Source organism: Indicator indicator, chromosome 26 (assembly GCF_027791375.1).
Source record: "Indicator indicator isolate 239-I01 chromosome 26, UM_Iind_1.1, whole genome shotgun sequence".
Classification (NCBI taxonomy): domain Eukaryota; kingdom Metazoa; phylum Chordata; class Aves; order Piciformes; family Indicatoridae; genus Indicator; species Indicator indicator.
This window is the reverse complement of record NC_072035.1, coordinates 1,669,060-1,683,233: the sequence shown is the minus strand read 5'-3', so window position 1 is coordinate 1,683,233 and position 14,174 is coordinate 1,669,060. Positions and strand designations below refer to the sequence as shown.

The 14,174-nt window shown below is 48.3% G+C and overlaps 1 protein-coding gene across 2 annotated transcripts in view; it reads right to left on the bottom strand.

Annotated features, from left to right (window-relative positions):
* Positions 1–2,513: 2,513 nt before the first annotated feature.
* BCR (BCR activator of RhoGEF and GTPase) overlaps positions 2,514–14,174 on the bottom strand; it is a 91,718-nt gene continuing 80,057 nt past the window's right edge. For both annotated transcript variants that reach the window (XM_054392470.1, XM_054392471.1), the window contains exons 17-23: positions 7,944–8,003; positions 7,713–7,822; positions 6,799–6,938; positions 5,251–5,385; positions 4,606–4,711; positions 3,405–3,567; positions 2,514–2,603 (exon numbers count right to left, since the gene is read on the bottom strand). In XM_054392470.1, coding sequence (XP_054248445.1) covers positions 2,514–2,603; positions 3,405–3,567; positions 4,606–4,711; positions 5,251–5,385; positions 6,799–6,938; positions 7,713–7,822; positions 7,944–8,003 — 804 coding nt within the window. The remainder of the gene's footprint in view (positions 2,604–3,404; positions 3,568–4,605; positions 4,712–5,250; positions 5,386–6,798; positions 6,939–7,712; positions 7,823–7,943; positions 8,004–14,174) is intronic.

Genomic DNA, 14,174 nt, shown 5'->3' with positions numbered 1-14,174 from the left:
TAAATTGGCACAGTCATCATGGTATTGCTTTCCAGTTCCAATGCTGTGAAGAACAGCCACAGATTCCAAACACCAAAAGGAAAAGGCTGCCCCCAACTAGCTGGCACGGTTTGGTTGGGTGGTTTCCTTCCATGCGAAGCCATTGGTGGTGCCCCTACCTCAGCTATGCCAAAGGGGCAGAGGGGCCAGCGTGCAGCCTGCAGCAACAGGACTGCTACAGAGCCACTGGCTGAACATGAGAGCAAACACAGAAACAAACCCAGGGAGTGTGGGTGCTGCTCCCCAGGACTTTTCTGAAGTCAGTAATTTTCGAGATTGTGACTACCTTCAGAAAGGCAAAAAAGTAAGAAACAAAACAACAATATCAAAATCTTCAGCTTTCAAGTTTCCTTGCCTTCATTCTCTCCCTCCCTTAAAAAAGCACCTCCTACTATAAACACTTTTTCTCCTTCACGGGTTCAGAAGTTGGAATGTAGTGAAATACAGAGAAGAAAGAAGGAATTTCTAGTTGTACATTACATTACAAAGAGGTTTGCTCCCAGACATAAGGAGGGAGGGACACTAAGCAATATTAAATTACTATAAGAATCCTTACAAAGCATGCAAAATATTGATATACTCACAAAATTGAAATGGAGATTGCTTTTGTTTTCTGAATTTGCAACTTCACAGTACAGTCATTTCTAACATTATGCAGCAGTCAGAATTAGTGACTACAAAACCATACCACTTCCAATTTTTTTTTCCTTTCCATTTGTTTAAAGACTCCTTTGTTGGTGCTTTTTTAATTGAGAGGTTAAAGATCACCCATTGGCAATATGAAATTCAGCAAAGCAGGCATTGTTTTCCTTGCTGTATTTCCCCTCAAATGACAACCAGACTCTACCCATCTCTCAAAGTCTGTCCCTACCTCCCCTTTTCACACTGATTCCTTCCCTTGTCTTCAGGCTGAACTTGTCCTGTCACCAGGATGGTGATGGATGGATGCCACTAAATGGCTGCTGCACAACTGCACAGGAGGCAAGGGGGGCTGCAGTAGTTAATGACAGTGGAATTGATCCCACCCCTGATGTTTGGCACAACTGCTTCACAGCCAGAAGACTCTGCTCTGGGTACCAGCAATGAGATGATGCTTTCAACTCCCTAGACAAATCCTGCAGCGCTGTAGGCCTGGGTCATTCCCTGTGGCTTTCACTGGCCTAGGCAGAGAAACACCATGCTGGCATTTGGCTGGACATGTGCTGCTGCCAGTGATCGTTCAGAGATGTCCTCACTGCTCTGCTTCCCAAAAGGGTTGGAATTCCTGCAGGGTACACAACGCACTCTTCTCGTCAGATTGTCCATGAAGTACATTCTGACAAAGATTACCCAGATGTTTGTGTCTACCAGAAAAATTCTTGTGGAAGCAATGAACAAAGCCTCCAAAAATTCAAGTATCACAGAAAGAATCTTCTGATCAAAGTCTGGAGGAAGCAGCCAGCCAAGCCAACCACCATTGATTGGTTGTTTCTGTTCACAAATGCCTCGGCTATTTTGGCACTGATAACAGCTTTGGAGTGCTGGAAACTAACAGTTCATTTGCATCAAGTTTGGGGGGGGGGGGGGGGGTGTCAAAGAAATTCAGCAATCCTGCCTGGCTAACGCTGCCCCTGCTTTCATATGCAAACAGCAGAGCCACAAACAGCTCCACTGACTCCAAGGCCCCCTGCCTCTCTTGTTTGCTGTGTTTGTTTATAGTGGAGCATCACCGGGCCTGGCTCCCCAAGCCCCCTCAGAAGTGCAGCATAGGCAAGAGGAGGACATGTCCTTCCCTATAGCTGGATAAATGTTCGCAAAGGAAGGGGTGGGTGAGACCAAAAAAACCCCAAAACAGCAACAAAACCCCAAACCAACAAAACCCCCAAAGAAATCAACAGTTCTAGCTGTATGCAAAACTGTTCCCTTTCTTTAGAATCCTGTTTAATCAAGACTTGGATTTCTGAGGAGGGAATCTTAAGATGCCAGACCCTTCCCTTTTTCTCTCCTTTTGCAAAGCATTGCTATTGTTGTGGCCTAGAACAGTACTTTAAAAACAGCAGTTATTAAAGACACAGTTGTGAGCTATCCTTTCCCCGGTGCCCAAAGAGGGGCATCCTAGCAAGTGGTGCAGTAGAAATCTGGAAGCTTCTTTATGATAAATTAAATCCATAAAATGAGGAATACCTTCAGTCCCCTCCCAACAGTAACAGCCACTGTCTGTGGTGCATTTGTTCAAGTGTCTGTTGCTCCTTCTAGCAGAGACTCTGCACAACTCCATCTCCAGCTTGGCTCTGGTCCTGCCAATCAAGAGTGGAGGTTTCTCTCCTTGCTCTTCAGCTCGTCTCTGGTTAGCACACAGCAGAAACGCTGCAGGCCTTCAATCCCCAGGACAGGAGCAGGCCAGAAATGTCTGCATAAACCCAGCTGTCTTTTTCTCAGGTGTGGCAGATCTATGCCAAGAGCAGTTTGTTGTGTCCTGTTGGCACCGCAGGCACCTACACCTCTGTGGAAAAGAGAATGCTTTGCCTCTTGCTGTCTGGGGTAGGGATAGTCTCTAGCTGCAGGAAGTACAGAAGAACTTGAACCTGGGAAGAGAAAGAAAGAGGTAACAATAAAGCTCTCTTGGTTCTTTCTCACCGTGGCTACCGGAGAGCCCAGGGCTCTCTCCACACAGGAATCCCCTTCAGTCGTGGATTTGGTTTAATGCTGTGTATAACAGCAGGAATATGGCAGCTTGTGCTGCCTCAGAGACGCCTTTTCCAGCCTCCAGGGTATGAAAGGCAGCAGTGGCCAAAGAAATGTGAATTTAGCACAGAATTTCACTGTACATCAGTGAAGGTGATTTAAGTGCTGAAAGGAGCATCACTGTGAGGTCCTTTAACCCCAGGGGAGCAGGCCTCAAGCTGCCTAGACAGGGTACAAACAAGACTCTGTGTGACAGGTCTTCACAAGAAGCTGGAGTCCTGCAGATGCAATCTCCACATCTCCTGGATCTGAATCCAGAAGCTCAGTCACATCATCTTTCATCTCTCCAGTGACAGTGCCTGGCATATACAAACCACCTCAATGATCACACTCAGCATGTTTCAGGCTTCCTGCACTCATATCAAACACATGGAAATGCTTCTTCCCAGCTGCAGCTGTATTCCACAGACACAAGATCAGAAAGCCCACTCTAAACAAGGAGCTGAACTGCAAGCCCTGAACTGCCTGCAGACACAGATCTGCAGAGTCTAAAGCATCTGTGTAAGGGTGGCCAGTTGTCTGTGCTCCTCAGAATCACTGTCATGAGGATACAGCAGGGTGGCTGGACCAGGCCTTGCTAGAGGACTGCACTTTCCCACACTTGTCTTCCCAAGATTCCAGCAGCACGTTCAGGATTTTACCTGGGACATGACTTCTAGTGACCAGCTGTCAGTCATTGTGATAGGCTGGGTGGGGTTGGCAGGGATTTTGCTGTCTTTCTCTGAAGGTCTGAGCAGCGTTGGTCCAAAGACAGTTGCCAGATTGTGCAGGGACATCTTGTTAATGCTTTCCCTTTCAGCAACCCTGGGAGAAGAAACAAGGAACAATGTAGGTCTTTATAAACACCTGGGTCTGGAGGTGTCCTTCAGTAAGAAACCACACTGACTCCTCTGGAACAAGTTTTACATACACTCAAACAAGCACTTTCTCCACCTGGCCCTAAGTGAACTTCAAAGAACTTGGTCTGATACAGCCACAGTATCTAGGCACTCTACACCCATGGCTGAAACTTGGGGAGCACGCTGGGAACAGCTTTGTTTGTTTTGCCTGCTGCTCACCATCTGGGAATGCAGAATAGAGACTGAAATAAAGGAAAGTTTTTCACCTTAGTTTTATAAATGACAAACTGAGGCACAAAGGTCAAGAAATTCACCCAAGGGTAGAAAAGTCTGTAGCAGAAACATAAGTAAAAGCCACATCTCCTGGATTTGAATCCAGAAGCTCAGTCACAAGATCATCTTTCATCTCTCCAGTGACAGTGCCTGGCACATACCAACCACCTCAATGATCACACTTGGCATGTTTCAGGCTTCCTGCACTCATATCAAACACATGGAAATGCTTCTTCCCAGCTGCAGCTGTATTCCACAGACACAGGATCAGAAAGCCCACTCTAAACAAGGAGCCGACAACCCCAGCTAGCAGAACTGCTCCAGTTTTAACAAATCTATCCTGTGAGATTGCAGGCACCTCCTGAGAGGCCTTGCATGCCCTGAGCCAAAGCTGCACAGTTGATACTAAACCCTTACCTGGCCTTTGTGTCTAGATACAGGTGCGGCTTTGCGGTGATCTTGCAGCAGGAATTTGCATTTGTCCTACATAAGTCACAGGACTTTTGTTACCCCTTTTGACCCAGTTCTTATCCTTTCAGTATGAGTGGGAATGAAATTCAGGATTTAGAGCCTCACTGAGTGAGGATGAGGGAACAGTTATCTGATGAACACTCACAGCAGCAAATGCTTCTGAAGCTGTGTGACTCAACAGAAAGCCGAGGGAAAGGCTCTACTTTGAAAAAGCACAATGCTTTACAGACCCAACCCCTGTCTAGTGCAGCCTTGTTACCTTTTTAAATGGTCCAAAAGGAAAAGGAATGTCACAAGGTTGGGTTCCGGAAGTGATAACAAGAGATTCAACATGCAGCTCTCCTTCGCAACAGGATCTGAAAGTGCTGCAAGGCAGAAAATAACAAAGCATCACCACAGGCAGGGAACAAGAATCTGAGTGCAGCATTTCCCAAAACAGCAGAGATGCTGCTGAGCAGGCTGTGATACATCACAGGCTGGAGGGTCAGACCACATCAGTACCCTGCAGGATCTCTTAATTTCACAGATATGTAGAGAATCCTTTTCTCTCCAGCAGTTCAAGTGCTGTCAGACTTTCAACCAATAGGATGTTTTTCCCCTGCACCAAGATAACCCCACACCCCCAGGAGGGCTTTCCTGGCGGGCTGCATGGGTCAAACAGCAGGCATGGCCCCACAAGGAGGCTGTCACCCACCCTTCAGAAACTTGCACATTTTTAGTGTACAGAAAAGCAAAGCAACTCGAGCTCACAGCAGATGTCATCCCAAAGCCCATTTCTGAGCACTTCCCTAACAGCTTGTTCCAGGCTTCCGTCCAACGCCATAAACAAGGCTTTGTACTGCTCCAGGGGCAGCCTCCTACAGAAGGGTTTCAGTCAGGAAAGGTCATTTCTACTGCTACTCACCAATGCCCTCAGCAAAGTTGGGGTACAGCTCGTCTGTGAAGAGGGGCTCGGGCAGCTCCCGGAAGTAGAGCTTGAGGGTGCCAGCGATGGCATTGACGTCCATCTCGCTCATCATCACCGACACATCTTTGTTGTCTGAAAGAGCGCGGAGGGTAGGCAGAGTAAAGGAGATGCTGGCCTTGTGGTCATTCTTCTTCCTTTGGTTCTTTGTTTATCCTTTGCCTTTGCCCAAGCAGCTGAGAGCTTTCCTGTTTAAACTTCTCCAGACTAAATGAGCTACCCTCTGACAACTGAGAGCTGCTGCACAAATGACTGCAAACAGCTCAGAGCTTTATATCAAGTGGAGGGGACCTCACATTGCCCAGGGTTGGTTCTGCTGTGCCAGCAACCTCAGCCTAACCTGGAATGAGCCTTGCTTGACTATATTCCACCCTCTATTAGAGACAAGTTCTTACTCCAACTCCCTGCTTCAAACAGCTTAGAACAAGAGCCTCTGAGGCTGTCTGACTCCCCTCTGAGTGTAGCTAAAGCACACAGGCAATTCAGGCTCGCATTTCAGTTTTGTTAGCATTAAGAACAGCAAAGCCACCCCCTTTCCCTAACCCAAACAGGCCAGCCAGCAGAGTCAGCACTGCTTTCAGAAAGCTCAGGAGAAAACAGCATCTAACATAAAACTTGTTATTAAAAATGTGAAACACTCTCACTTGCCCTGCCGAGGATTCAAACATCTGGTGCTGGCAGCTTAGGGACAGTGAAAATATAAGAAGGAAGAAATTCCAAAGCAAGTGCAGAAAAGTCCAGGAAAGGTGAATCTGGGCGCTCAGCACAGGCCTCAGTGTCAACCAAGATGTCCTTGGTCAACCAACTGGAGGCTGGAAATAGGGCAGAATTTCACTTTTTGTACCTCAGTAATGTGGGGGTGTCCTCTGCCTGATCTTGGTGCCTTTTGGGACATGCATGCCATTTTTTTGCATGCAGCACAGTAAGGAGCCCTCTTCTGCCCAAAAAACGAAGGAAGCTTTACAAAGGTTGGTTAGAACCACCTGCTCGGACAGTCCACACACGTCAGTCTAGACAAAGTTAGGAAGAACACCCAGGAGCCCTGACCACCCGCTCCACTTTCACAAACTCCCTCCCTAGTCACCCTTTTTTCTGGCTTCCTTTTGCAAAACACACTTAATTCCAAGGACTTCTATTAATTTAGAGGCCTCACATCAGTGAGGAAATTATGACTTCTGATTGCTGCAGCTTCCCCTGAGGAAGGTGCCTGCCATTTCCTGGGGTGCCAAGGCAAGCAAAGCCAGCCCCTCCTGCCTGCTGGGAAGTGTGTGGTTTGGCAGCAGGATCCAGCCCGCTCTGTGTCTGGGGTTATGTCTGCAGCTGAGGAACATTCACCAAACACACAGCCAGGGTTGAAACAATTCTCTTTGTGCAAGCATCTCTGTCTCCTAATGCTTCTTGGGGCCCATGAGATTAAACTAGCATGGCAGCTGGCACAGAGTTTGTGCAGGTTCTCAGGGTGCAGAGACAGCAGACACAAATACTTACTGACATCAAAGGCAGCTTTCAGAGCCTGGATATCGGTCGCAACCCCTGAGACGCGGTAGATGCCCACCTCCTCCATACCCCGCCGCTCGATCTCCTCCACGCACTGCCGCACTATGTAGGGCACCTTGGACCTCTCTCTCCTGAAAAGCCAGAGAACAGAGCTCAGGACAACCCAGGCCCCCAGTGCTGGTTACCCCAGCTAGGCTGCCTCAGAACACCCCATCTGGAAAATGGGGTGGCAGAAAAGTCTGAGCAGGCACTCAAGCCTGAGATGAAGAACTCCCTTTAACACTGAAGAGAGTTTTCTGACTCTCAGCCTGGCTTTGGCTGTGCTGAATCTACCCTGAGCCCTTGGGTTTCTGGCCTGGTCCCAATGCCCCTAGAGTGCGACTCTGCACAGGTAATCAGAGGATTCCCAAGCAGTCCTTGGATATATAGCAACACTGTTCCTTTCTGATTAATGCAGTTCCACAGGGAGGAAATGCCACACTTCCCAAACTGTAACAGAACAAACAGGTTTCTTCTGGCAAACGACTCATGACAAAAGATCAGGGGTTAAAATAATATAACAGGATCCACAGAAGTGGAACATTTTTGATTATAGAAAGGAAGTCTCAGTGTTCAGTGACTCTGGAAATTTGTGACCAAGTCCTCTAACTACAGAGTAAAGGGGCAAGGGGTGCTTCCTGCCCTCAGCAGAGTGATGTGTGTGAGTAAACACCCTAGGTTTTGAAGCCTGGCTGCACACTGATTTATTCCCCTGTTAAAAATGAAGCTCAGAGGATGTCCAGCAATTCCCTTCTGCAGCCACATGTACATGGGACTGACAGACCCCTCAGTGTGGTGAGGACACGTGCACCACACTGGCCAGTTGGTTACAAAGCAATAGGGAGGAAGATGGCCCAGCAGCTCACTTGGTGACAATAGCAATCTTGACCCCGAAGACCCCGGTCTGCTTCCGCGATGGCATCCTCTTGAGGCTGAACTCCCGGCTGGTGAACTTCACTGACAGCTTCACTTCAACCTGAGCAGGAGACAGCAGCTGTTACTCTTCAGCCTTCTGTCTGTGCTGCAAAGACAGCACAGACAGCAAAGAACTGCATCACAGAAGAGGGACAGTGCTGACTTCTGCTTTCTGGGCTTACCCCATTCATGGAGATGACCGTGCGCTGCCAGTCCTTGTCCTGCAGCACCTGTGGGTCCAGCTGGAAAACATGGAAGTTATCCATGAGCTAGGAACAGACTCCAGAGAAATCAGCTAGGCTGGAATGCTTTGGCAAGTGAGCAGAGCACTACCACTTCCAACATGTTATTTCTTTTCCATGGGAACACGCACTGCAAGGCTTCCCAGGTTTCAGGAAAGGGACATTCAGTGTGCAGTTCCCTGGGCAGAGCTGCTGGGGGAGTGCAGCACAAGGTGTGCAGGGGCTGCTCAACAGCAAGGGCAGCCCCAGTGAGCAAAACTAACGTCTGAAAGCTAATAGCCTCAGCTTTCACAGAAGTGAGACTGCACTCAGTGCTGTAGCATAATAGGCACCTTAAGAGAGCCAAAATGTCCCACCTCACAGGTCTAGCAGTCAGAAAACAAGGAGAGACCTTTGCTGTACCTCTGATTTGAAAGAGAGGACACTGCCTACCTGGGCAGTTCTATAGAGACAGGTGAGGTTGGGTGAGGGGAAAGCACTGAAATAAAAAGCCAGGATGGAGAACTTCATAGCTCTTGGCTATAAAGTTAATGGCTTACAAGGAAGACTGTTCCACTGAATTCAAAAGATATAATGACCCTAACAGTAAGATCAAGGAGGAGAAATGTGAGACAGACAGATGAGAGAGACAAGCAACTTTCCACAAACCAATCCTCTGTACTGATCTGACAGACAGAAATGGAGAAAAGGGGCCCAGAAACCAGGGGAAGTTGACTCTACTTCAACCTGCCTATTCCTTTTCACTTCAGCTTGAGCAGGAAGAACACCTGGCTCTGCTTTTGCAGGAATCCATTACGCAGACACAAGCTCTGAAGCAAGGCCCTGGTCTCCTGTTTTCAGTGTTGCTTGGTGACTTTTGAGTGCTCAGTTGTGAGGCTGAGGAGCAGCTGACTCTAGTACTCAAACATCACCCAGCAATTCCAATACTGCCTGGGAGAGCCCAAACACATCTGAACTGCTCAAGAGTGGCAATCGGCTCAAGCTGGAGAGCAGAAGAGAGAAAAAGAGCTGTCAGCAAGGGGACTTCTATCAGTAAAGCAGAATCAGCCAAAGCCAGCAGAGTTCAGTGTCCCCTGAGACGTCTGGGAAACACTTTGCTCTAGAGCACCAATGCAGCCAGAGCAGGAGGCACCTGCTCTAAACCGTGCTTTGAGTTTACTGTCCTCAGCTAACAGAAGGACAGTCAGCAACTGGAGCTATTTCTGCAGCACAACTCCTCCCCACACAGAACCCCACGCAAAAGCAGAGGGAAATGCTGAAAGCCAGCAGCTGCAGCATGTTCCAGGGGGTTCTCAGAGGCAACCGTGCTCCCGCTGCTAGATCATCCACAAACCAACCCGATGCTGCTGACAGCTACAGAGTCCAGTCTCCCCATGCCCTTCCTCACTCCCCAGGAAAGACAGCGAGCAGAGAGAACAATTCCTCCCCATTTGCTGGGGCTGCAGAGAGCCCAAGCAGCAGCAGAGTGAGGCCCAACCTTATCCCTGCGCACTCTGTTGCGGACGTGAGCCCACAGTGGGATGCCGCCGGTGCTCGCAGCCTTCCCCGGCACCCTGGACCGGTGCCTGCAGGTGCAGCTCTGGCAGAAACTCCTGAAGACCCCTTGTACGGAACAGTCAGTAACCAGCAGCTCCCACATTGTGGGACTGCAGAAAGGAGGCCAGCAGGCAGCAGCACTTAGTGTGGTGCTCCAGCAGCCCCAGTGCTGCACTGCTTGCCAAGAGGCTTTGCTTATAAGGCTGGCGGAACAGATCCGCCCCCGCCTGTGTGGCTGGCCAAGGCTCCTCAAGTTGGCCAGGACCTAAGCTGCTCTTCCCTCAGTTTCCGTGCTGAAGTTTGGTTCCTTTCAACAACTGCATTCTTTCCCAGAATCAAGAGGAAACCAGTCCTGAAGTGTCCGGTTTCCTATGAAGAGCAGCCATGCTCAGCATTCCTGAAAGCCTGGACTCCAGCTGCCTAGGCAGTTGTCTGGTGAAGCTGCCCAGAGGGCCCTTTTGATGGACACAGACACAGCCCATTCTCCAGCTTTCCAGCAGTTTTCCATATGCTTTTTAGAATGGAGTCACTGCAAGTGTATTATTTATAGCAGGGAGAGACTGCCTAAGACTGAAAGGGAAAGAAAGTTTTGAATATTTGCCAAAAAAGCTAAAGGAAGAGTGTAGCAGGGTCCAGGTCCAGTTGATTTGCGCTAACAGGTATTACAGGGTATGACTCAGTGATGAGCAGGGAGTTCCTGCCACTGTACCAACTGAAAGCAAGTCAACAGATGCTAAACACTGAGCCCAAGTCCTGCTCTGTCTCAAGACTGAATATCACAGGGCAGCAAAGGACTAGCAGAAGCAGCGTGCTGGAGCTGAAGGCTCACAGAGACTCTTCCTTGCTGGGTAACTCCTGGAGCTGAGCATGTACGTGCTGCTACCTCTTGCTCCTTTAGCTCTGCACTCCTGTTGCAGGGCTGGCAGGACCCTCACACTCCCCACCTGCTGTTTGACTCTGCTGGAGAACAGCTTGTATTGTATGGAGACAGCTGGGGAGAACAGGCACTGGGGAGTAAGCCTGCCTGACCCTGGCCAACCCTGCATAAATCACTGACAGTAACAACAGCAATTAAAACACTAAAATCCCCCCCAGGTGACTTTTCACTAACAAAGCAAAATGAGGGAAGCTAATAAAAGAGCAAAGCTTGAATAAGCTCTCAGCAACACTGAGTGAGACAAAGATCAGGTTTAACAGTCTGATAAAGTCACAGTAAGAAATAACAGAGTCAGGAAGAAACCAAAAATGTCACTTCCAGCCCTGGGCCCTGCAGCTGACTGACCTTCTAAGGCCACCAAGAGCCACACAGGGAAAGGCAGCTGGAGCAGACAGGTTACAAAGCAGACTGAAGACAGAGTTAGTGAGTGTGGTGCTGCAGCACAGAGAGGGCCTGTGACAAATGGGGTCGTGCGGTCTTCTGGCCTGATTTGGAGATGAGTGACCCAACAGAAGGAACAATGAGCAGAAGAATTGCAGTCTGCAGAGTGGGTGCCAAGAGGAGGCTGCTTGGAGTGAGCGAGTGAGCACAGAGGGCTCACTTGGGCAGCTCAGGCAGGGGGTACTGGGCAAGGGCTGCTTCTGACAGTGGAATTGACTGTCTCTCTGAGCATGTCCTTTAGATGATAGCTTGATTGAAGTGACAAAAGGACCTGTCCCATCTCCACTGGACCTGTGAAAAAACTGTTTTTTCCATGGCCTATGCAAACAGTACAGACCTATTGAAAGGACTGCATCTCCTGGGCTTGTTTGTACAGGCCCCACCGGAAGTGCACGCTGCACAGTTAAAAATGCAAACAAACTGGTTTGTCTTTACACCCCCACCACCTCCAGTCCCCTTGTGCCCTCTTCTTTGGCATCTGAAGTTACAAGCTGCAGCCCCAAACCTAACGAAGTAAATGCCTCTGTATGCTGCACAAAGCACAACAGAACAAAGCAGCTAAGCACCACAGGGATTTCTGAGCACAAGTTTCTGGCCCCCATAGCAGGTTAGCACTGAATTAAGACAGACAATTAGTGTGCAGCAGTCAGCAGAGCCTGAGTGTGCAGAGCACAGAGTGGTGAGGACTTGGGAGAAAGGTGATCTGAGGATGCTGCTCAGTAGCAAATGCAATCCAAACATCAGGAAAAGCATTGTCTGTGTTCAGCCTTAGGGAACCACCACAGAGAGCTTGAGGGTTTTCATTTTCTTCCCCAGAAAACAAAACATCCAGAAAGAGGAAAAAACAAAGCAGCATCAGTGGAAATGAAATGCCTGGGAGCCAGGACTGGAGCAATCTTAAGGTTTCTGTGTTTTATGTTATTTATTCCCATTGCTTCCTGCCTTCACTAAATCTCCCTGGCAACTTTCCACTCCATCAATTTTTATTTGTAACTGATGTGACAGACACATTGTCAAGGCCTTACTGCTGCTGGAGACTCCCAGTCCAGCCATAACCCCATTCTCCTCAGAGCTCCCCACTGACACATTCATCCTTCCTTCCATCACCCTTCAGACAGGACCTGGTGCCTTCTCCATTCCCACCCTGTCTGCATGGCTGGGACACTGTTCTGCAGGAGCAGACTGGTCAATGAACTCGTGTGGAAAAGGTTTTCTGAGCTGACACTTGGGAGGTACAGCATGTGACAATCTGGTTTACATGGAAAACAGTCTGGATGTCTGACCTAGCAATGTGCACTGCTAGGAGACACCCCAGATAATTAAGCAGATAAGAGTGATTGTTTTGCATGGCAACAGCAGAACAGTGGTGGTGCTGCTACCACGCAAGGACTGATCTAAGGTCACATCCTCTATGGTTTTCCAGCACTGCTGTGAGGAGGAAATGGTTTGCCTGATCTGATCATGCAGAAAAAAAATAAACACCAAAGGAAGCAGCATTTCTGGGAGGCAGCAAGTGGAGAAGATGGATCACAGGATGCAGTCTCAGTTTACTCATGCAGTCTGCTCCCAGGGCAGTGGCCAATGCTGCTAACATATGTGCCCACTTAGGTGCAGAGTGAAGACCAAACAAAAGGCTGCTCCACTCAAAACACAGGGATGAGCCTGCCACATGAAGAGCTAAATCCAAAGAGCTAAAGGGACTATAAAATAACAATGGAAATCAAAACCCCCAGAAAAACACGAGAGGAGTTGATGCTTACAACTGCAACTTAGTTTTGTGATGCTTAACAACTGAACATTAGCCTCCTGTAAGATGATGTCTACCTCTTCCTCCATAGCAATTTCAGTTTCACAGTATACCCAGGAATTGTCTGAGGAAGCCTTCATGTCTGCACTCGCAGGAGGTTCTCCTGAATTAAAACCTTGTGGGGTTATTTTTCAGGGTTAAACTTGCAGGCTGGCAAGAAACAAAGCTCTTGCTTCTGGCTATAAGAACAGGTAAAATATTCCATAGGAAAGAAAATATGAGCAATAGGAGTTATTAAAATCGCTGCCCATTCCTGGAAGCTCCTAACTACATGGATTAATTTCCAGTCTTCCTTCCTCCAGTGCCATTATGTAACAGAGATTTAATAAACATTTCACAGCCAACCCAGCCCTGGCTCCTCACTGCATTGTCTCCGTCACTGCAGCTCAGCAAATGTGATAAGTCAGAAATCCCAGCAGTGGGAAGCTGCAGGTTTACAATAATCCATGGCTTCACAATACACTGTCACTGAGCCAGCACTAAAACAGCCCCAATTTAGTCAGCAAGAGGATGCAGGCATGACTCCTGATGGTGCCACAGGTTTTAACTAAAGGGAGCTTAGGGGGAAAAAAAGCATTCATCCAACCTGACAGATCTTGCCTGTGCACAAGAGAGGCTTTGGCTGATCCACAAGCTGGTGCACCTCTGCTGTGAGGCAGACTGAGGGAGCTGGGGTTGTGCAGCCTGGAGAGGAGAAGACTACAGGGGGACCTTAGAGCTCCCTTCCAGTACCTGAAGGGATCCTGCAGGAAGGCTGCAGAAAGACTTTTCATGAGGGTTACTAGAGACAGGACAAGGGGGAATGGTTTGAGGCTGAGGGAGAGCAGGGTTAGACTGGAGCTTAGGAAGACCTTCTTCAGTACAAGGGTGGTGAGACTCTGGAATAGGCTGCTCAGGGAGGTTGTGGATGCCTCTTCCCTGGGGGTGTTCAAGACCAGGTTGGATGAGGCCTTGAGCAGCTGATTCTAGTTGAGAGGTGTCCCTGCCCATGGCAGAGAGGTGGGAGTAGATGAGCTCTGAGCTCCCTTCTAACCTGAGCCTTTCTAGGATTCTATGATCAAAACCATTTTTTGTTTTATCCTGGGTTTTATTTTGTTCTGCATTTCGTTGTTTTGGTTTTTTTTTTACTTCCCATTGTTTCAGTTTCTCTAAAAGAATCAAGATGGAATTAATATTCAAGTGTCACCAAAGAATGTTTTTAGTTTCAGACTTAAGAATAAAATGTTTTTAGCACAATGTACAACTGCTCTGCATAAAAATGCCCACCTGTGGGGGGAAAAAGTTTCAAAGAGGTTATTAATTTTCTAAATCATTCTGTGTAAAATATTTGAAGAATGTAGAGGGTCAGTGATTTCAGGCTTCTCCATTATGAGCTCATGAATCTGCAGGGCATTTCAGGGCTGAAAACCTGCTCTTTTGTAGTTGCTCAGCTCCATGGCAAACGAGCTTT